The sequence below is a fragment of the Salmo salar genome, chromosome ssa14 (assembly GCF_905237065.1).
Source record: "Salmo salar chromosome ssa14, Ssal_v3.1, whole genome shotgun sequence".
In the NCBI taxonomy this organism is placed as follows: domain Eukaryota; kingdom Metazoa; phylum Chordata; class Actinopteri; order Salmoniformes; family Salmonidae; genus Salmo; species Salmo salar.
In genome coordinates, this window is record NC_059455.1 from 91632367 (window position 1) to 91654640 (window position 22274).

The following is a 22274-nucleotide window of genomic DNA, read 5'->3' on the forward strand; positions in this document are numbered from 1 at the left end:
CCTGTTTCCATTAATCATACTTGAGATGTTCCAATAACTTGATTGGAGTCCACCTGTGGTAAATGCAACTGATTGGACATGATTTGGAAAGGCACACACCTGTCTATATAAGGTCCCACAGTTGACAGTGCATGTCAGAGCAAAAACCAAGCCATGAGGTTGAAGGAATTGTCCGTAGAGCTCTGAGACAGGATTGTGTCGAGGCACAGATCTGGGGAAGGGTACCAAAACATTTATGCAGCATTGAAGGTCCCCAAGAACACAGTGGCCTCCATCATTGTTAAATGGAGGAAGTTTGGAACCACCAAGACTCTTCCTAGAGCTTTGATGAAAACCTGCTCCAGAACGCTCAGGTCCTCTGACTCAGGTCCTCTGACGCTCAGGTCCTCTGACACCTTCCAACAGGACATCGACCCTAAGCACACAGCCAAGACAACACAGGAGTGGCTTTGGGTCAAGTCTCTGAATGTCCTTTAGTGGTCCAGCCAGAGCCTGGACATGAACCCGATCGAACATCTCTGAAGAGACCTGAAAATAGCTGTGCAGCGACGCTCCCCATCCAACCTGACAGAGCTTGAGAGGATCTGCAGAGAAGAATGGGAGAAACTCCCCAAATACAGGTGTGCCAAGCTTGTAGCGTTCTACCCAAGAAGACTTGAGGCTGTAATCGCTGCCTAAGATGCTTCAACAATGTACTGAGTGAAGGGTATTTCCGTTTTGTCTAAAAACCTGTTTTTGCTTTGTCGTGATGGGGTAGATTGATCAGGAACAAAAACGATTTAATCCATTTTAAAATAAGGCAGTAACAGAACAAATGTGGAATAAGTCAAGGGGTATGAATACTTTCAGAAGTCCATACATTTATTATATTTTTTATACCTTTATTTAACTAGGAAAGTCAGTTAAGAACAAATTCTTATTTACAATGACGGCCTACTGGGGAACAGTGGGTTAACTGCCTTGTTCAGGGGCAGAAAGACAGATGTTTTACCTTGTCAGCTCGGGGATTCGATCTAGCAACCTTTCAGTTACTGGCCCAACGTTCTAACCACTAGACTACTCGAATCCAAGATGGCGTAGCAGTGCAGACGTGGTTTGTTGTCCTCTCGTTTACTTTTTGTATTTTTCGTCTTTATTTTGTATATATTCCAATTTATTTTTCAATCTCGTTTTCCATTTTTAAATTAAATATACCTTCCGGTAACCCGCCCGCTATTTATTTTAGACCCTATAGCCAAAACTTTCATCAGAAGGTAGCCAGCTAATTAGCTAAGTTACTAGCCATTTAGTCATTGTTAGCCACTGCTAGCGGCCTTTACCCTCTGCTCAGGCACCAGCCGTTTTTTTAGCCTGGATAATACCTGCCAGCATCGGACTGTTTTTCTCCACTACAACACCAGATTCCTGCCGACCATTGATCGTCACAGATAGCTATCTTCAACTGAGTGATCCAGCCCCGAAGCTAGCCCTGAGCCAGGCGCATCTCCCGGCTAGCAAACGAAATTCCCACTAACTACAATACCTCTTTCGCCATCTGGCCCGGTCCCTTCGTCGACACGGAGCGCCGCCATACCACCACGACTGGTCCGCAGACGTAATTCCATCAGCTGTGCCTTCAACCGACCTTTGCCGGACGACGGAGCAGACAGTTCTACTTACCCCAGACTGCTAACTTTAAACGCCGTGTCTCCCACGTGCTAGCGTAGCAACGACTACCTAGCGGCTTCCCTGTTTCATCTATTGCTGTACACTGGACCCTATGATCACTTGGCTACATAGCTGATGCCTGCTGGACTGTCCATTAATCACGGTACTCCATTCTGTTTATTATTTGTTTATCTGTCGGCCCCAGCCCCGAACTCAGGCCCTGTGTGTAGTTAACCGACCCTCTCTGCCCATTCATCGCCATTTTACCTGTTGTTGTTGACTTAGCTGATTAGCTGTTGTCTTACCCTTGTCGACTTAGCTAGCTCTCCTAATCAACACGTGGGATTGCTTTATGCCTCGCTTTATGTCTTTCTTAAATGTCAATATGCCTTGTATACTGTTGTTTAGGATAATTATCATTGTTTTAGTTTACTGCGGAGCCCCTAGTCCCACCGTACATGCCTTAGATACCTCCTTTGTCCCACCTCCCACACATGCGGTGACCTCACCCGGTATAACCAGCATGTCCAGAGATGCAACCTCTCTTATCATCACTCAGTGCCTGGGCTTACCTCCGCACCCCACCATACCCCTGTCTGCACATTATTCCCTGAATCTATTCTACCACGCCCAGAAATCTGCTCCTTTTAATCTCTGTCCCCAACGCACTAGACGACCAGTTTTGATAGCCTTTAGCCGTACCCTCATCCTACACCTACTCTGTTCCTCTGGTGATGTGGAGGTTAACCCAGGCCCTGCGTGTCCCCAGGCGCTCTCATTTGTTGACTTCTGTAATCGAAAAAGCCTTGGTTTCATGCATGTTAACATCAGAAGCCTCCTCCCTAAGTTTGTTTTATTCACTGCTTTAGCACCCTCCGCCAACCCCGATGTCCTTGCCGTGTCTGAATCCTGGCTTAGGAAGGCCACCAAAAATTCAGAGATTTCCATACCCAACTACAACATTTTCCATCAAGATAGAACTGCCAAAGGGGGAGGAGTTGCAATCTACTGCAGAGATAGCTTGCAAAGTTCTGTCATACTTTCCAGGTCTATGCCCAAACAGTTTGAGCTTCTAATTTTAAAAATGAATCTCTCCAGAAATAAGTCTCTAACTGTTGCCGCCTGTTATAGACCCCCCTCAGGTACGGTGGGATTCGAAATGGTCAGTGATCGCTGAGATCTTGGTTGAAAACAGCAGAGGTGTATTTGGAGGGCAAGTTGGTCAGGATAATATCTATGAGGGTGCCCATGTTTACGGATTCAGGATTGTACCTGGTGGTTTCCTTGATAATTTGTGTGAGATTGAGGGCATCTAGCTTAGATTGAAGGACTACTGGGGTGTTAAGCATTTCCCAGTTTAGGTCACCTAACAGAACGAATTCTGAAGATATATGGGGGGCAATCAATTCACATATGGTGTCCAGGGTTACCCCTCTGGTCAACACTCGCTCCAAGTGCGGTATCGCCATTAATGTGCCTCTATTAGGGGTCGCTTTTTTGGTTTGCTCTGTATTACCTTCCTGTTTTTCTTTGAAAAATTACAAAAGTGGGCAAAAATAAATTATTTTTCAAAGAAAAACAGGAAGGTAATACAGAGCAAACCAAAAAAGCGACCCCTAATAGAGGCACATTAATGGCGATACCGCACTTGGAGCGAGTGTTGACCAGAGGGGTAACCCTGGACACCATATGTGAATTGATTGCCCCCATATATCTTCAGAATTCGTTCTGTTAGGTGACCTAAACTGGGAAATGCTTAACACCCCAGTAGTCCTTCAATCTAAGCTAGATGCCCTCAATCTCACACAAATTATCAAGGAAACCACCAGGTACAATCCTGAATCCGTAAACATGGGCACCCTCATAGATATTATCCTGACCAACTTGCCCTCCAAATACACCTCTGCTGTTTTCAACCAAGATCTCAGCGATCACTGACTCATTGCCTGCATCCGTAATGGGTCTGCGGTCAAACGACCACCCCTCATCACTGTCAAACGCTCCCTAAAACACTTCTGCGAGCAGCCCTTTCTACTCGACCTGGCCCAGGTATCCTGGAAGGATACTGACCTCATCCCGTCAGTCGAGGATGCCTGGTCGTTCTTTAAAAGTAATTTCCTCACCATCTTAAATAAGCATGCCCCTTTCAAAAAATGTAGAACTAAGAACAGATATAGCCCTTGGTTCACTCCAGACCTGACTGCCCTTGACCAGCACAAAAACATCCTGTGGCGGACTGCAATAGCATCGAATAGTCCCCGCGATATGCAGCTGTTCAGGGAAGTCAGGAACCAATACACACAGTCAGTCAGGATAGCAAATGCTAGCTTTTTCAAACAGAAATTTGCATCCTGTAGCTCTAACTCCAAAAAGTTTTGGGACACTTTAAAGTCCATGGAGAACAAGAGCTCCTCCTCCCAGGTGCCCACTGCACTGAGGCTAGGCGACACGGCCACCACCGATAAATCCATGATAATCGGAAAATTTCAATAAGCATTTCTCTACGGCTGGCCATGCTTTCCTCCTGGCTACCCCAACAAACAGCTCCGCACCCCTCGCAGCTACTTGCCCGAGCCTCCCCAGCTTCTCCTTCACCCAAATCCAGATAGCAGATGTTCTGGAAGAGCTGCAAAACCTGGACCCGTACAAATCAGCTGGGCTAGACAATCTGGACCCTCTCTTTCTAAAATTATCCGCAGCCATTGTTGCAACCCCTATTACCAGTCTGTTCAACCTCTCTTTCATTTCGTCTGAGATCCCTAAAGATTGAAAGCTGCCGCGGTCATCCCCCCTCTTCAAAGGGGGTGACACTCTAGACCCAAACTGTTACAGACCTATATCCACCCTGCCCTGCCTTTCTAGTCTTTGAAAGCCAAGTTAATAAACAGATCACTGACCATTTCGAATCCCACCGTACCTTCTCCGCTGTGCAATCCCGTTTCTGAGCTGGTCACGGGTGCACCTCAGCCACGCTCAAGGTACTAAACGACATCATAACCGCCATCGATAAAAGATAGTACTGTGCAGCCGTCTTCATCGACCTGGCCAAGGCTTTCGACTCTGTCAATCACCGTATTCTTATTGGCAGACTCAATAGCCTTGCTTTCTCAAATGACTGCCTCGCCTGGTTCACCAACTACTTCGCAGATAGAGTTCAGTGTGTAAAATTGGAGGGCCTGTTGTCTGGTCCTCTGGCAGTCTCTATGGGGGTGCCACAGGGTTCAATTCCCGGCTGACTCTTTTCTCTGTATACATCAATGATGTCACTCTTGCTGCGGGTGATTCCCTGATCCACCTCTACGCAGACGACACCATTCTGTATACATCTGGCCCTTCTTTGGACACTGTGTTAACTAACCTCCAAACGAGCTTCAATGCCATACAACACTCCTTCCGTGGCCTCCAACTGCTCCTAAACACTAGCAAAACTAAATGCATGCTTTTCAACCGTTCGCTGCCCGCACCCGCCCGCCCGACTAGCATCACTATTCTGGACGGTTCTGACCTAGAATACATGGACAACTACAACTACCTAGGTGTCTGGTTAGACTGTACACTCTCCTTCCAGACTCACATCAAACTTCTCCAATCCAGAATCAAATCTAGAATCGTCTTTCTATTTCGCAAACAAAGCCTCTTTCACTCACGCCGCCAAACTTACCCTAGTAAAACTGACTATCCTACCGATCCTCGACTTCGGCGATGTCATCTACAAAATAGCTTCCAATACTCTACTCAGCAAAGTGGATGCAGTCTATCACAGTGCCATCCGTTTTGTTACCAAAGCCCCATATACTACCCACCACTGCGACCTGTATGCTCTCGTCAGCTGGCCCTCGCTACATATTCGTCGCCAGACCCACTGGCTCCAGGTCATCTACAAGTCTATGCTAGGTAACGCTCCGCCTTATCTCAGCTCACTGGTCACCATAGCAACACCCACCCATAGCACGCGCTCCAGCAGGTATATCTCACTGGTCATCCCCAAAGCCAACACCTTCCTTTGGCCGCCTTTCCTTCCAATTCTCTGCTGCCAATGACTGGAACGAATTGCAAAAATCACTGAAGCTGGAGACTTACATTTCCCTCACTAACTTTAAACATCAGCTATCTGAGCAGCTAACCGATCGCTGCAGCTGTATATAGTCCATCTGTAAGTAGCCCACCCAATCTATCTACCTCATCCCCATATTGTTTTTATTTACTTTGCTGCTCTTTTGCACACCAGTATCACTACTTACACACCATCATCTGCTCATCATCATCTGCTCATCTATCACTCCAGTGTTAATCTGCTAAATTGTAATTACTTTGCTACTATGGCCTATTTATCGCCATACCTCCTCATGCCATTTGCACACACTGTATATAGACTTTCTTTTTTTTCTCTATTGGGTTATTGACTGTACGCTTGTTTATTCCGTGTAACTAACTCTGTGTTGTTGTTTCTGTCGCACTGCTTTGCTTTATTTTGAGGTCGCAGTTGTAAATGAGAACTTGTTCTCAACTAGCTTACCTGGTTAAATAAAGGTGAAATAAATACATAAAAATAAAAATGGCCCACCAAAATAATGGTGTTCCAAAAAAGGTCCAGTCGCCAGGACAACAAATACAAATTCCATCTAGACAGCGTCGTCCTAGAGCACACAAAAAACTATACATACCTCGGCCTAAACATCAGCGCCACAGGTAACTTCCACAAAGCTGTGAACAATCTGAGAGACAAGGCAAGAAGGGCTTTCTATGCCATTTAATTCAACATACCAATTAGGATTTGGTTAAAAATACTTGAATCAGTCATAGAACCCATTGCCCTTTATGGTTGTGAGATCTGGGGTCCGCTCACCTACCAAGAATTCACAAAATGGGACAAACACCAAAGTGAGACTCTACATGCTGAATTCTGAAAAAATATCCTCCCTGTACAACGTAAAACACCAAATAATGCATACAGAGCAGAATTAGGGCGATACCCGATAATGATCAAAATCCAGAAAAGAGCCGTTAAATTCTACAACCACCTAAAAGGAAGCGATTCCCAAACCTTCCATAACAAAGCCATCACCTACAGAGAGATGAACCTGGAGAAGAGTCCCCTAAGCAAGCTGGTCCTGGGGCTCTGTTCACAAACACAAACAGACCCCACAGAGCCCCAGGACAGCAACACAATTAGACCCAAACAAATCATGAGAAAACAAAAAGATAATTACTTGACACATTGGAAAGAATTAACAAAAAAACAGAGCAAACTAGAATGCTATTTGGTCCTAAACAGAGAGTACACAGTGGCAGAATACCTGATCACTGTGACTGACCCAAACTTAAGGAAAGCTTTGACTATGTACAGACTCAGTGAGCATAGCCTTGCTATTGAGAAAGGCCGTCGTAGGCAGACCTGGCTCTGAAGAGAGGACAGGCTATGTGTACACTGCCTACAAAATGAGGTGGAAACTGAGCTGCACTTCCGAACCTCCTGCCAAATGTATGACCATATTAGAGACACATATTTCCCTCAGATTACATATCTATTGGTTGAAATACCACAGTGTGACATCACAGTAGGAAGATTTGTGACCTGATGCCACAAGAAAAGGGCAACCAGTGAAGAACAATCACCATTGTAAATACAACACATATTTATGTTTATTTATTTTCCCTTTTGTACTTTAACTATTTGCACATCATTACAACACTATATATAGTCATAATATGACATTTGAAATGTATTATATTGTGAGTGTAATGTTTACTGCTAATACTTTTTTATTATTTCACTTTGGTTTATTATCTATTTCACTTGCTTTGACAATGTAAACATATGTTTCCCCATGTCAATAAAGTCTATAACAGAGTCTACTGACCACAGGCCCCCAGCTCTATTACTGACCACAGGCCCCCAGCTCTATTACTGACCACAGGCCCCCAGCTCTATTACTGACCACAGGCCCCCAGCTCTATTACTGACCACAGGCCCCCAGCTCTATTACTGACCACAGGCCCCCAGCTCTACTACTGACCACAGGCCCCCAGCTCTATTACTGACCACAGGGTTACAGCTCTATTACTGACCACAGGCCCCCAGCTCTACTACTGACCACAGGCCCCCAGCTCTATTACTGACCACAGGCCCCCAGCTCTACTACTGACCACAGGCCCCCAGCTCTACTACGGACCACAGGCCCCCAGCTCTACTACAGACCACAGGCCCCCAGCTCTACTACTGACCACAGGCCCCCAGCTCTACTACTGACCACAGGCCCCCAGCTCTACTACTGACCACAGGCCCCCAGCTCTACTACTGACCACAGGCCCCCAGCTCTATTACTGACCACAGGCCCCCAGCTCTATTACTGACCACAGGCCCCCAGCTCTACTACTGACCACAGGCCCCCAGCTCTATTACTGACCACAGGCCCCCAGCTCTATTACTGACCACAGGCCCCCAGCTCTATTACTGACCACAGACAATGGCGTTGCTAATGTGTCCCCTGTCCATCACTCCATATCTAATGTGTCCCCTGTCCATCACTCGGTATCTAATGTGTCCCCTGTCCATCACTCCATATCTAATGTGTCCCCTGTCCATCACTCCATATCTAATGTCTCCCCTGTCCATCACTCCATATCTAATGTCTCCCCTGTCCATCACTCCATATGTCTCTTCTGTCTTTTCATGTCTGTTTTCTCTACCACCCTGTCTCCCTACCGCTAATCATCTCTCTCTCTGTCGGAGCTGTGTGTCATATTGCTTTGGCGACAGAGGTGTAAATGGAGTTGGCTGTCAGCATGACACCCTGGCTCAGAATTCCCTCCTCCTGTATAGAAGAACAGAGGTGCCTTTCTCTGTCCTCTCTCTCTCCCTCTCCCTCTCTCTCTCTCTCCCTCTCTCTCTCCCTCCCTCTCTTCCTACTTACATGACCGAAAGAACTCCAAAATCTGGACCCCCTACAAATCAGCCGGGCTAGACAATCTGGACCCTTTCTTTCTAAAATGATCTTCAGAAATTGTTGCAACCCCTATTACAAGCCTGTTCAACCTCTCATTCGTATCGTCTGAGATTCCCAAAGATGGGAAAGCTGCCGCGATCATCACCCTCTTCAAAGGGGGAGACACTCTAGACCCAAACTGCTACAGACCTATATCTATCCTACCCTGTCTTTCTAAAGTCTTCGAAAGCCAAGTCAACAAACAGATTACCGACCATATCGAATCCCACCGTACCTTCTCCGCTGTGCAATCTGGTTTCAGAGCTGGTCATGGGTGCACCTCAGCCACACTCAAGGTCCTAAACGACATCATAACCACCATCGATAAGAGACTCATCGACCTGGCTAAGGCTTTCGACCCTGTCAATCACCACATCCTCATCGGCAGACTGAATAGCCTTGGGTTCTCAAATGACTGCCTCGCCTGGTTCACCAACTACTTCTCTGATAGAGTTCAGTGTGTCAAATCTGAGGGCCTGTTGTCCGGGCCTCTGACAGTCTCTATGGGGAGACCACAGGGTTCAATTCTTGGGCCGACTCTTTTCTCTGTATACATCAATGATGTCACTCTTGCTGCTGGTGAGTCTCTGATCCACCTCTATGCAGACGACACCATTCTGTATACTTCTGGCCCCTCTTTGGACACTGTGTTAACTACCCTCCAGACGAGCTTCAATGCCATACAACTCTCCTTCCGTGTCCTCCAACTGCTCTTAAATGCAAGTAAAACTAAATGCATGCTCTTCAACCGATCGCTGCCTGCACCTGCCCGCCCGTCCAGCATCACTACTCTGGACGGTTCTGACTTAGAATATGTGGACAACTACAAATACCTAGGTGTCTGGTTAGACTGTAAACTCTCCTTCCAGACTCACATTAAGCATCTCCAATCCAAAATGAAATCTAGAATCGGCCTCCTATTTCGCAACAAAGCATCCTTCACTCATGCTGCCAAACATACCCTCATAAAACTGACTATCCTACCGATCCTCGACTTCGGTGATGTCATTTACAAAATAGCCTCCAACACTCTACTCAACAAACGATGCAGTCTATCACAGTGCCATCCGTTTTGTCACCAAAGCCCCATATACTACCCACCACTGCGACCTGTACGCTCTCGCTGGCTGGCCCTCGCTTCATACTCGTCGCCAAACCCACTGGCTCCAGGTCATCTACAAGTCTCTGCTAGGTAAAGCCCCGCCTTATCTCAGCTCACTGGTCACCATAGCAGCACCAACCCGTAGCACGCGCTCCAGCAGGTATATCTCACTGGTCAACCCCAAAGCAAATTCCTCCTTTGGCCGCCTTTCTTTCCAGTTATCTGCTGCCAATGACTGGAATGAACTGCAAAAATCACTGAAGCTGGAGACTCATATCTCCTTCACTAGCTTTAAGCACCAGCTGTCAGAGCAGCTCACAGATCACTGCACCTGTACATAGCCCATCTGCAAATAGCCCATGCAATTACCTCATCCCCATACTGTATTTATTTATTTATCTTGCTCCTTTGCACCCCAGTATCTCTACTTGCACATTCATCTTCTACACATCAATCACTCCAGTGTTTAATTGCTATATTGTAATTACTTCGCCACCATGACCTATTTATTGCCTTACCTCCCTTATCTTACCTCATTTGCACACACTGTATATAGATTTTCTTCAACTGTATTATTGACTGTATGTTTTGTCTATTCCATGTGTAACTCTGTGTTGTTGTATGTGTCGAACTGCTTTGCTTTATCTTTTTTGGTTTGCTCTGTATTACCTTCCTGTTTTTCTTTGAAAAATTACAAAAGTGGGCAAAAATAAATTATTTTTCAAAGAAAAACAGGAAGGTAATACAGAGCAAACCAAAAAAGCGACCCCTAATAGAGGCACATTAATGGCGATACCGCACTGGGGTGTTAAGCATTTCCCAGTTTAGGTCACCTAACAGAACGAATTCTGAAGATATATGGGGGGCAATCAATTCACATATGGTGTCCAGGGTTACCCCTCTGGTCAACACTCGCTCCAAGTGCGGTATCGCCATTAATGTGCCTCTATTAGGGGTCGCTTTTTTTGGTTTGCTCTGTATTACCTTCCTGTTTTTCTTTGAAAAATAATTTATTTTTGCCCACTTTTGTAATTTTTCAAAGAAAAACAGGAAGGTAATACAGAGCAAACCAAAAAAGCGACCCCTAATAGAGGCACATTAATGGCGATACCGCACTTGGAGCGAGTGTTGACCAGAGGGGTAACCCTGGACACCATATGTGAATTGATTGCCCCCCATATATCTTCAGAATTCGTTCTGTTAGGTGACCTAAACTGGGAAATGCTTAACACCCCAGTAGTCCTTCAATCTAAGCTAGATGCCCTCAATCTCACACAAATTATCAAGGAAACCACCAGGTACAATCCTGAATCCGTAAACATGGGCACCCTCATAGATATTATCCTGACCAACTTGCCCTCCAAATACACCTCTGCTGTTTTCAACCAAGATCTCAGCGATCACTGACTCATTGCCTGCATCCGTAATGGGTCTGCGGTCAAACGACCACCCCTCATCACTGTCAAACGCTCCCTAAAACACTTCTGCGAGCAGCCCTTTCTACTCGACCTGGCCCAGGTATCCTGGAAGGATACTGACCTCATCCCGTCAGTCGAGGATGCCTGGTCGTTCTTTAAAAGTAATTTCCTCACCATCTTAAATAAGCATGCCCCTTTCAAAAAATGTAGAACTAAGAACAGATATAGCCCTTGGTTCACTCCAGACCTGACTGCCCTTGACCAGCACAAAAACATCCTGTGGCGGACTGCAATAGCATCGAATAGTCCCCGCGATATGCAGCTGTTCAGGGGAAGTCAGGAACCAATACACACAGTCAGTCAGGATAGCAAATGCTAGCTTTTTCAAACAGAAATTTGCATCCTGTAGCTCTAACTCCAAAAAGTTTTGGGACACTTTAAAGTCCATGGAGAACAAGAGCTCCTCCTCCCAGGTGCCCACTGCACTGAGGCTAGGCGACACGGCCACCACCGATAAATCCATGATAATCGGAAAATTTCAATAAGCATTTCTCTACGGCTGGCCATGCTTTCCTCCTGGCTACCCCAACAAACAGCTCCGCACCCCTCGCAGCTACTTGCCCGAGCCTCCCCAGCTTCTCCTTCACCCAAATCCAGATAGCAGATGTTCTGGAAGAGCTGCAAAACCTGGACCCGTACAAATCAGCTGGGCTAGACAATCTGGACCCTCTCTTTCTAAAATTATCCGCAGCCATTGTTGCAACCCCTATTACCAGTCTGTTCAACCTCTCTTTCATTTCGTCTGAGATCCCTAAAGATTGGAAAGCTGCCGCGGTCATCCCCCTCTTCAAAGGGGGTGACACTCTAGACCCAAACTGTTACAGACCTATATCCACCCTGCCCTGCCTTTCTAGTCTTTGAAAGCCAAGTTAATAAACAGATCACTGACCATTTCGAATCCCACCGTACCTTCTCCGCTGTGCAATCCCGTTTCTGAGCTGGTCACGGGTGCACCTCAGCCACGCTCAAGGTACTAAACGACATCATAACCGCCATCGATAAAAGATAGTACTGTGCAGCCGTCTTCATCGACCTGGCCAAGGCTTTCGACTCTGTCAATCACCGTATTCTTATTGGCAGACTCAATAGCCTTGCTTTCTCAAATGACTGCCTCGCCTGGTTCACCAACTACTTCGCAGATAGAGTTCAGTGTGTAAAATTGGAGGGCCTGTTGTCTGGTCCTCTGGCAGTCTCTATGGGGGTGCCACAGGGTTCAATTCCCGGCTGACTCTTTTCTCTGTATACATCAATGATGTCACTCTTGCTGCGGGTGATTCCCTGATCCACCTCTACGCAGACGACACCATTCTGTATACATCTGGCCCTTCTTTGGACACTGTGTTAACTAACCTCCAAACGAGCTTCAATGCCATACAACACTCCTTCCGTGGCCTCCAACTGCTCCTAAACACTAGCAAAACTAAATGCATGCTTTTCAACCGTTCGCTGCCCGCACCCGCCCGCCCGACTAGCATCACTATTCTGGACGGTTCTGACCTAGAATACATGGACAACTACAACTACCTAGGTGTCTGGTTAGACTGTACACTCTCCTTCCAGACTCACATCAAACTTCTCCAATCCAGAATCAAATCTAGAATCGTCTTTCTATTTCGCAAACAAAGCCTCTTTCACTCACGCCGCCAAACTTACCCTAGTAAAACTGACTATCCTACCGATCCTCGACTTCGGCGATGTCATCTACAAAATAGCTTCCAATACTCTACTCAGCAAAGTGGATGCAGTCTATCACAGTGCCATCCGTTTTGTTACCAAAGCCCCATATACTACCCACCACTGCGACCTGTATGCTCTCGTCAGCTGGCCCTCGCTACATATTCGTCGCCAGACCCACTGGCTCCAGGTCATCTACAAGTCTATGCTAGGTAAAGCTCCGCCTTATCTCAGCTCACTGGTCACCATAGCAACACCCACCCGTAGCATGCGCTCCAGCAGGTATATCTCACTGGTCATCCACAAAGCCAATACCTACTTTGGCCGCCTTTCCTTACAGTTCTCTGCTGCCAGTGACTGGAACGAATTGCAAAAATCACTGAAGCTGGAGACTTACATTTCCCTCACTAACTTTAAACATCAGCTATCTGAGCAGCTAACCGATCGCTGCAGCTGTATATAGTCCACCTGTAAGTAGCCCACCCAATCTACCTACCTCATCCCCATATTGTTTTTATTTACTTTGCTGCTCTTTTACACACCAGTATCACTACTTACACACCATCATCTGCTCATCATCATCTGCTCATCTATCACTCCAGTGTTAATCTGCTAAATTGTAATTACTTTGCTACTATGGCCTATTTATCGCCATACCTCCTCATGCCATTTGCACACACTGTATATAGACTTTCTTTTTTTCTCTATTGGGTTATTGACTGTACGCTTGTTTATTCCGTGTAACTAACTCTGTGTTGTTGTTTCTGTCGCACTGCTTTGCTTTATTTTGAGGTCGCAGTTGTAAATGAGAACTTGTTCTCAACTAGCTTACCTGGTTAAATAAAGGTGAAATAAATAAATAAAAATAAAAATGTCCCACCAAAATAATGGTGTTCCAAAAAAGGTCCAGTCGCCAGGACAACAAATACAAATTCCATCTAGACAGCGTCGTCCTAGAGCACACAAACAACTATACATACCTCGGCCTAAACATCAGCGCCACAGGTAACTTCCACAAAGCTGTGAACAATCTGAGAGACAAGGCAAGAAGGGCTTTCTATGCCATTTAATTCAACATACCAATTAGGATCTGGCTAAAAATCCTTGAATCAGTCATAGAACCCATTGCCCTTTATGGTTGTGAGATCTGGGGTCCGCTCACCTACCAAGAATTCACAAAATGGGACAAACACCAAAGTGAGACTCTACATGCTGAATTCTGAAAAAATATCCTCCCTGTACAACGTAAAACACCAAATAATGCATACAGAGCAGAATTAGGGCGATACCCGATAATGATCAAAATCCAGAAAAGAGCCGTTAAATTCTACAACCACCTAAAAGGAAGCGATTCCCAAACCTTCCATAACAAAGCCATCACCTACAGAGAGATGAACCTGGAGAAGAGCCCCCTAAGCAAGCTGGTCCTGGGGCTCTGTTCACAAACACAAACAGACCCCACAGAGCCCCAGGACAGCCACACAATTAGACCCAAACAAATCATGAGAAAACAAAAAGATAATTACTTGACACATTGGAAAGAATTAACAAAAAAACAGAGCAAACTAGAATGCTATTTGGTCCTAAACAGAGAGTACACAGTGGCAGAATACCTGATCACTGTGACTGACCCAAACTTAAGGAAAGCTTTGACTATGTACAGACTCAGTGAGCATAGCCTTGCTATTGAGAAAGGCCGTCGTAGGCAGACCTGGCTCTGAAGAGAGGACAGGCTATGTGTACACTGCCTACAAAATGAGGTGGAAACTGAGCTGCACTTCCGAACCTCCTGCCAAATGTATGACCATATTAGAGACACATATTTCCCTCAGATTACATATCTATTGGTTGAAATACCACAGTGTGACATCACAGTAGGAAGATTTGTGACCTGATGCCACAAGAAAAGGGCAACCAGTGAAGAACAATCACCATTGTAAATACAACACATATTTATGTTTATTTATTTTCCCTTTTGTACTTTAACTATTTGCACATCATTACAACACTATATATAGTCATAATATGACATTTGAAATGTATTATATTGTGAGTGTAATGTTTACTGCTAATACTTTTTTATTATTTCACTTTGGTTTATTATCTATTTCACTTGCTTTGACAATGTAAACATATGTTTCCCCATGTCAATAAAGTCTATAACAGAGTCTACTGACCACAGGCCCCCAGCTCTATTACTGACCACAGGCCCCCAGCTCTATTACTGACCACAGGCCCCCAGCTCTATTACTGACCACAGGCCCCCAGCTCTATTACTGACCACAGGCCCCCAGCTCTATTACTGACCACAGGCCCCCAGCTCTACTACTGACCACAGGCCCCCAGCTCTATTACTGACCACAGGGTTACAGCTCTATTACTGACCACAGGCCCCCAGCTCTACTACTGACCACAGGCCCCCAGCTCTATTACTGACCACAGGCCCCCAGCTCTACTACTGACCACAGGCCCCCAGCTCTACTACGGACCACAGGCCCCCAGCTCTACTACAGACCACAGGCCCCCAGCTCTACTACAGACCACAGGCCCCCAGCTCTACTACTGACCACAGGCCCCCAGCTCTACTACTGACCACAGGCCCCCAGCTCTACTACTGACCACAGGCCCCCAGCTCTATTACTGACCACAGGCCCCCAGCTCTATTACTGACCACAGGCCCCCAGCTCTACTACTGACCACAGGCCCCCAGCTCTATTACTGACCACAGGCCCCCCGCTCTATTACTGACCACAGGCCCCCAGCTCTATTACTGACCACAGACAATGGCGTTGCTAATGTGTCCCCTGTCCATCACCCATATCTAATGTGTCCCCTGTCCATCACTCGGTATCTAATGTGTCCCCTGTCCATCACTCCATATCTAATGTGTCCCCTGTCCATCACTCCATATCTAATGTCTCCCCTGTCCATCACTCCATATCTAATGTCTCCCCTGTCCATCACTCCATATGTCTCTTCTGTCTTTTCATGTCTGTTTTCTCTACCACCCTGTCTCCCTACCGCTAATCATCTCTCTCTCTGTCGGAGCTGTGTGTCATATTGCTTTGGCGACAGAGGTGTAAATGGAGTTGGCTGTCAGCATGACACCCTGGCTCAGAATTCCCTCCTCCTGTATAGAAGAACAGAGGTGCCTTTCTCTGTCCTCTCTCTCTCCCTCTCCCTCTCTCTCTCTCTCCCTCTCTCTCTCCCTCCCTCTCTTCCTACTTACATGACCGAAAGAACTCCAAAATCTGGACCCCCTACAAATCAGCCGGGCTAGACAATCTGGACCCTTTCTTTCTAAAATGATCTTCAGAAATTGTTGCAACCCCTATTACAAGCCTGTTCAACCTCTCATTCGTATCGTCTGAGATTCCCAAAGATGGGAAAGCTGCCGCGATCATCACCCTCTTCAAAGGGGGAGACACTCTAGACCCAAACTGCTACAGACCTATATCTATCCTACCCTGTCTTTCTAAAGTCTTCGAAAGCCAAGTCAACAAACAGATTACCGACCATTTCGAATCCCACCGTACCTTCTCCGCTGTGCAATCTGGTTTCAGAGCTGGTCATGGGTGCACCTCAGCCACGCTCAAGGTCCTAAACGACATCATAACCACCATCGATAAGAGACTCATCGACCTGGCTAAGGCTTTCGACCCTGTCAATCACCACATCCTCATCGGCAGACTGAATAGCCTTGGGTTCTCAAATGACTGCCTCGCCTGGTTCACCAACTACTTCTCTGATAGAGTTCAGTGTGTCAAATCTGAGGGCCTGTTGTCCGGGCCTCTGACAGTCTCTATGGGGATGCCACAGGGTTCAATTCTTGGGCCGACTCTTTTCTCTGTATACATCAATGATGTCACTCTTGCTGCTGGTGAGTCTCTGATCCACCTCTATGCAGACGACACCATTCTGTATACTTCTGGCCCCTCTTTGGACACTGTGTTAACTACCCTCCAGACGAGCTTCAATGCCATACAACTCTCCTTCCGTGTCCTCCAACTGCTCTTAAATGCAAGTAAAACTAAATGCATGCTCTTCAACCGATCGCTGCCTGCACCTGCCCGCCCGTCCAGCATCACTACTCTGGACGGTTCTGACTTAGAATATGTGGACAACTACAAATACCTAGGTGTCTGGTTAGACTGTAAACTCTCCTTCCAGACTCACATTAAGCATCTCCAATCCAAAATGAAATCTAGAATCGGCCTCCTATTTCGCAACAAAGCATCCTTCACTCATGCTGCCAAACACACCCTCGTAAAACTGACCAATCCTACCGATCCTCGACTTCGGCGATGTCATTTACAAAATAGCCTCCAACACTCTACTCAGCAAACTGGATACAGTCTATCACAGTGCCATCCGTTTTGTCACCAAAGCCCCATACACTACCCACCATTGCAACCTGTACGCTCTCGTTGGTTGGCCCTCGCTTCATACTCGTCGCCAAACCCACTGGCTCCAGGTCATCTACAAGTCTCTGCTAGGTAAAGCCCCGCCTTATCTCAGCTCACTGGTCACCATAGCAGCACCAACCCGTAGCACGCGCTCCAGCAGGTATATCTCACTGGTCAACCCCAAAGCAAATTCCTCCTTTGGCCGCCTTTCTTTCCAGTTATCTGCTGCCAATGACTGGAATGAACTGCAAAAATCACTGAAGCTGGAGACTCATATCTCCCTCACTAGCTTTAAACACCAGCTGTCAGAGCAGCTCACAGATCACTGCACCTGTACATAGCCCATCTGCAAATAGCCCATGCAATTACCTCATCCCCATACTGTATTTATTTATTTATCTTGCTCCTTTGCACCCCAGTATCTCTACTTGCAAATTCATCTTCTGCACATCAATCACTCCAGTGTTTAATTGCTATATTGTAATTACTTCGCCACCATGACCTATTTATTGCCTTACCTCCCTTATCTTACCTCATTTGCACACACTGTATATAGATTTTCTTCAACTGTATTATTGACTGTATGTTTTGTCTATTCCATGTGTAACTCTGTGTTGTTGTATGTGTCGAACTGCTTTGCTTTATCTTGGCCAGGTCGCAGTTGTAAATGAGAACTTGTTGTCAGCTAGCCTACCTGGTTAAATAAAGGTGAAATACAAAAAAATTAACATCTTTCTCTATCTTCATCTGATATCCCTCCCTCCCTCCTTTCTCTCCCCTCTCTCCCTCCCCTCCCCCTTTCTCCCCTCCCTTTCTCCCCTCCCTTTCTCTCCCCTCCCTTTCTCTCCCCTCTCTTTCTCTCCCCTCTCTTTCTCTCCCCTCCATCTTTCTCCTTCCTCTCTTTGTTTCCTCTAAACGTCAGTCTTGTTTCACACATGTTCTCACAGTCCTGATACTTGCCACACCTAAAACAATGTGTGTGTGTGTGTGTGTGTGTGTGTGTGTGTGTGTGTGTGTGTGTGTGTGTGTGTGTGTGTGTGTGTGTGTGTGTGTGTGTGTGTCTTACCCCACGCTGCCCCCGTCCAGCCATCCTCGTGTGCAGGCAGAGAAGGAACACTCCATCACGGCGTGACGCAGCTCCTCGGTCGACGCCAGCCGGGCATCATGGATAGCACACGCATGTTCTGCCTCGGCCAATCCCCCGGAATCAGACGTGTTTCTCTGGTCCAATAGAAACACACGACCTGGGGAGAGAACACCTTTACAGCAGAGACCATGGTATGGACTGTAAATCAGTAGTTGAACACCTTTACAGCAGAAACACAGCAGAGACCATGGTATGGACTGTAAATCAGTAGTTGAACACCTTTACAGCAGAAACACAGCAGAGACCATGGTATGGACTGTAAATCAGTAGTTTAACACCTTTACAGCAGAAACACAGCAGAGACCATGGTATGGACTGTAAATCAGTAGTTTAACACCTTTACAGCAGAAACACAGCAGAGACCATGGTATGGACTGTAAATCAGTAGTTTAACACCTTTACAGCAGAAACACAGCAGAGACCATGGTATGGACTGTAAATCAGTAGTTGAACACCTTTACAGCAGAAACACAGCAGAGACCATGGTATGGACTGTAAATCAGTAGTTGAACACCTTTACAGCAGAAACACAGCAGAGACCATGGTATGGACTGTAAATCAGTAGTTGAACACCTTTACAGCAGAAACACAGCAGAGACCATGGTATGGACTGTAAATCAGTAGTTTAACACCTTTACAGCAGAAACACAGCAGAGACCATGGTATGGACTGTAAATCAGTAGTTTAACACCTTTACAGCAGAAACACAGCAGAGACCATGGTATGGACTGTAAATCAGTAGTTTAACACCTTTACAGCAGAAACACAGCAGAGACCATGGTATGGACTGTAAATCAGTAGTTTAACACCTTTACAGCAGAAACACAGCAGAGACCATGGTATGGACTGTAAATCAGTAGTTGAACACCTTTACAGCAGAAACACAGCAGAGACCATGGTATGGACTGTAAATCAGTAGTTTAACACCTTTACAGCAGAAACACAGCAGAGACCATGGTATGGACTGTAAATCAGTAGTTTAACACCTTTACAGCAGAAACACAACAGAGACCATGGTATGGACTGTAAATCAGTAGTTGAACACCTTTACAGCAGAAACACAGCAGAGACCATGGTATGGACTGTAAATCAGTAGTTGAACACCTTTACAGCAGAAACACAGCAGAGACCATGGTATGGACTGTAAATCAGTAGTTTAACACCTTTACAGCAGAAACACAGCAGAGACCATGGTATGGACTGTAAATCAGTAGTTGAACACCTTTACAGCAGAAACACAACAGAGACCATGGTATGGACTGTAAATCAGTAGTTGAACACCTTTACAGCAGAAACACAGCAGAGACCATGGTATGGACTGTAAATCAGTAGTTTAACACCTTTACAGCAGAAACACAACAGAGACCATGGTATGGACTGTAAATCAGTAGTTGAACACCTTTACAGCAGAAACACAGCAGAGACCATGGTATGGACTGTAAATCAGTAGTTGAACACCTTTACAGCAGAAACACAGCAGAGACCATGGTATGGACTGTAAATCAGTAGTTTAACACCTTTACAGCAGAAACACAGCAGAGACCATGGTATGGACTGTAAATCAGTAGTTGAACACCTTTACAGCAGAAACACAGCAGAGACCATGGTATGGACTGTAAATCAGTAGTTGAACACCTTTACAGCAGAAACACAGCAGAGACCATGGTATGGACTGTAAATCAGTAGTTTAACACCTTTACAGCAGAAACACAACAGAGACCATGGTATGGACTGTAAATCAATAGTTTATCAAATCAGTTGCAACAGTTATAAAAACACAACTGATTTAACTATCTATAAATTAATAGTATATTAACTACTTTAAAACCTGTTATAAACCCTTCACATTAGATAAGAGTTCCCCATCAAGGTCTCGCAAAGCTACTGCAGAGAGGTGAGAGAGAGAGAGAGAGAGAGAGAGAGAGACTGCCAACACCAAGTCAAAATCCTGCTCACACTGGTTTATCAATACAGACCATGTATTATCAAGCAATACTATACGCATAAGCTTTTTCTAGCTGTATTTTTCAATTCGAAGCAGCAGTTTACTATGTAAACCAGGTTGGAATACAGTAGAATATATTTCTGAACGTTGTTTAAAAAGTGTATCCTCGACCAAAAGTTCCAGCCCTGAAGGCAGAGGTTCCACTCCCTCTTCAGATGTCCGGTTGGACGCGAGACCCCCAGATGTTGACAGCTGCCCACCGTGCGCCAGATGTGACCAAAACCGACACAGTTACTATTTGGATTGGGCGTCACAACCCATGTAGAAAAAAAAACTTACCGTCAGCGTGAACGACAGAAACCACCGTTAGCCAAACCAAGCATCCAAACATGGACGAGAAAACCAGGTTTTGGTAAATGCGTCGCGCCATCATTCTCTGCGCGCTCTGATTCTTTTTGTTTACCGCAGTTGAAAAAAAGATTCCAAAGTTTTAATGGAAATAAATCTCCCTTTGGTGAGTTGGTGATACAAGAGGGAGCAGCGGGTCCGTTATATCCCTCCCGGTGGCAGACAGACTGAGAGAATCTGGATTTGAACTTGTTGACACGAAACGGCAAAACGGAAAGGAAAATGACGGTTGGTTCGGTTTATCTCCCCAAATAGTGCCTTCGCGAACAGATGGAGCATCGGTACGAAAACTCGCGTGTCCCCGTCAGTAAATACGTGACGGCTCCCCAACCTGAAGTCTGGGCGGCAGCGCGACCTGAGAAACACCAACCGTCAAGCAAGCCGGGAGTGCGTCTTTACGCACCGAGAGAGAGAGAGAGGAGAGAGGAGAGAGAGGGGAAAAAAACACTTTCTCTGGTGTGGGTATCGCGAGGCAACTTGCATATTTTTTCAGTGATTACATCCTCGAACACTCATGCTCAAAAGTGTCCATGTTTTTATCCCCTCTTCCCTACACTCTCAGAAGTAAAGGAGCCTTTTGAATAATCTTTTGGGGTTCAAAAGATTGCAGCTGTGGGGAACCTTTTTAGGTCAAAAAGGCAAAGCAAGGAATCCCCTCTGAAAAGGTTATTTGAGAAGCCCCTGTGACATGAAGCATTAGAAGTGGCAATCGGAAGAAAAAAAATTGGGCTGTATTTTACTTTATTTACAGGAACCCTTTGTCACATTAAAGGTTCCTCTAAAAAACCCTCAACTGACCAAAGGTGCAGATATGAACCATTGACTTGCAATGATTCTCTGAGGAACTCCAGGGTACCTTGAGTCACCACTAATTCTCAGAGTGTAGGAAACCCGTTATTTAATCCACACATGATAACTGTTTTTATATGTTGGCATATACGCTTACATGTCTTTATATTTACACGTTTTGTATTTACAATTTGGAGAAGAATCTGCAATAGCCTACACCATTATGTTATGATGTGGGGAAATATTCTTCACCTGCATCTCCATTTTCTTTCCACCACTAACATTCTCTGGCACTCTGGCTTGCTATAATTGAGGTGACTGCTCCCCTGTCTCAGCTCTAGGCCCAGAGCTCTCTCTCTCTCTCTCTCTCTCTCTCTCTCTGTGTCTGCTTTTACTGTGATATAAAGATGGACAGCCATCTCCCTGAGAGACCAGCACCCTGCATCCGGGGAGTTGTCTTGGTTAGTCTGTGCAATTAGAGAACACACACACACACACAGTTGAAGTCGGAAGTTTACATACACCTTAGCCAAATACATTAAAACTACATTTTTCACAATTCCTGACATTTAATCCTAGTAAAAATTCCCTGTTTTAGGTCAGTTAGGATCACTACTTTGTTTTAAGAATGTGAAATGTCAGAATAATAGTAGATAGAATAATTCATTTCAGCTTTTATTTCTTTCATCACA

The 22274-nt window shown here is 45.7% G+C and overlaps 1 protein-coding gene across 1 annotated transcript in view; it reads right to left on the bottom strand.

Moving 5' to 3' along the window:
* Nucleotides 1-21207, bottom strand: part of LOC106570613 (uncharacterized) — a 35891-nt gene extending 14684 nt beyond the window's left edge. The window contains exons 1-2 of the mRNA XM_014143075.2: nucleotides 20725-21207; nucleotides 18360-18537 (exon numbers count right to left, since the gene is read on the bottom strand). Of these exons, the coding sequence (XP_013998550.2) occupies nucleotides 18360-18537; nucleotides 20725-20818 (272 nt within the window). The 5' untranslated portion in view covers nucleotides 20819-21207. The remainder of the gene's footprint in view (nucleotides 1-18359; nucleotides 18538-20724) is intronic.
* Between the last annotated feature and the right edge of the window lie 1067 nt (nucleotides 21208-22274).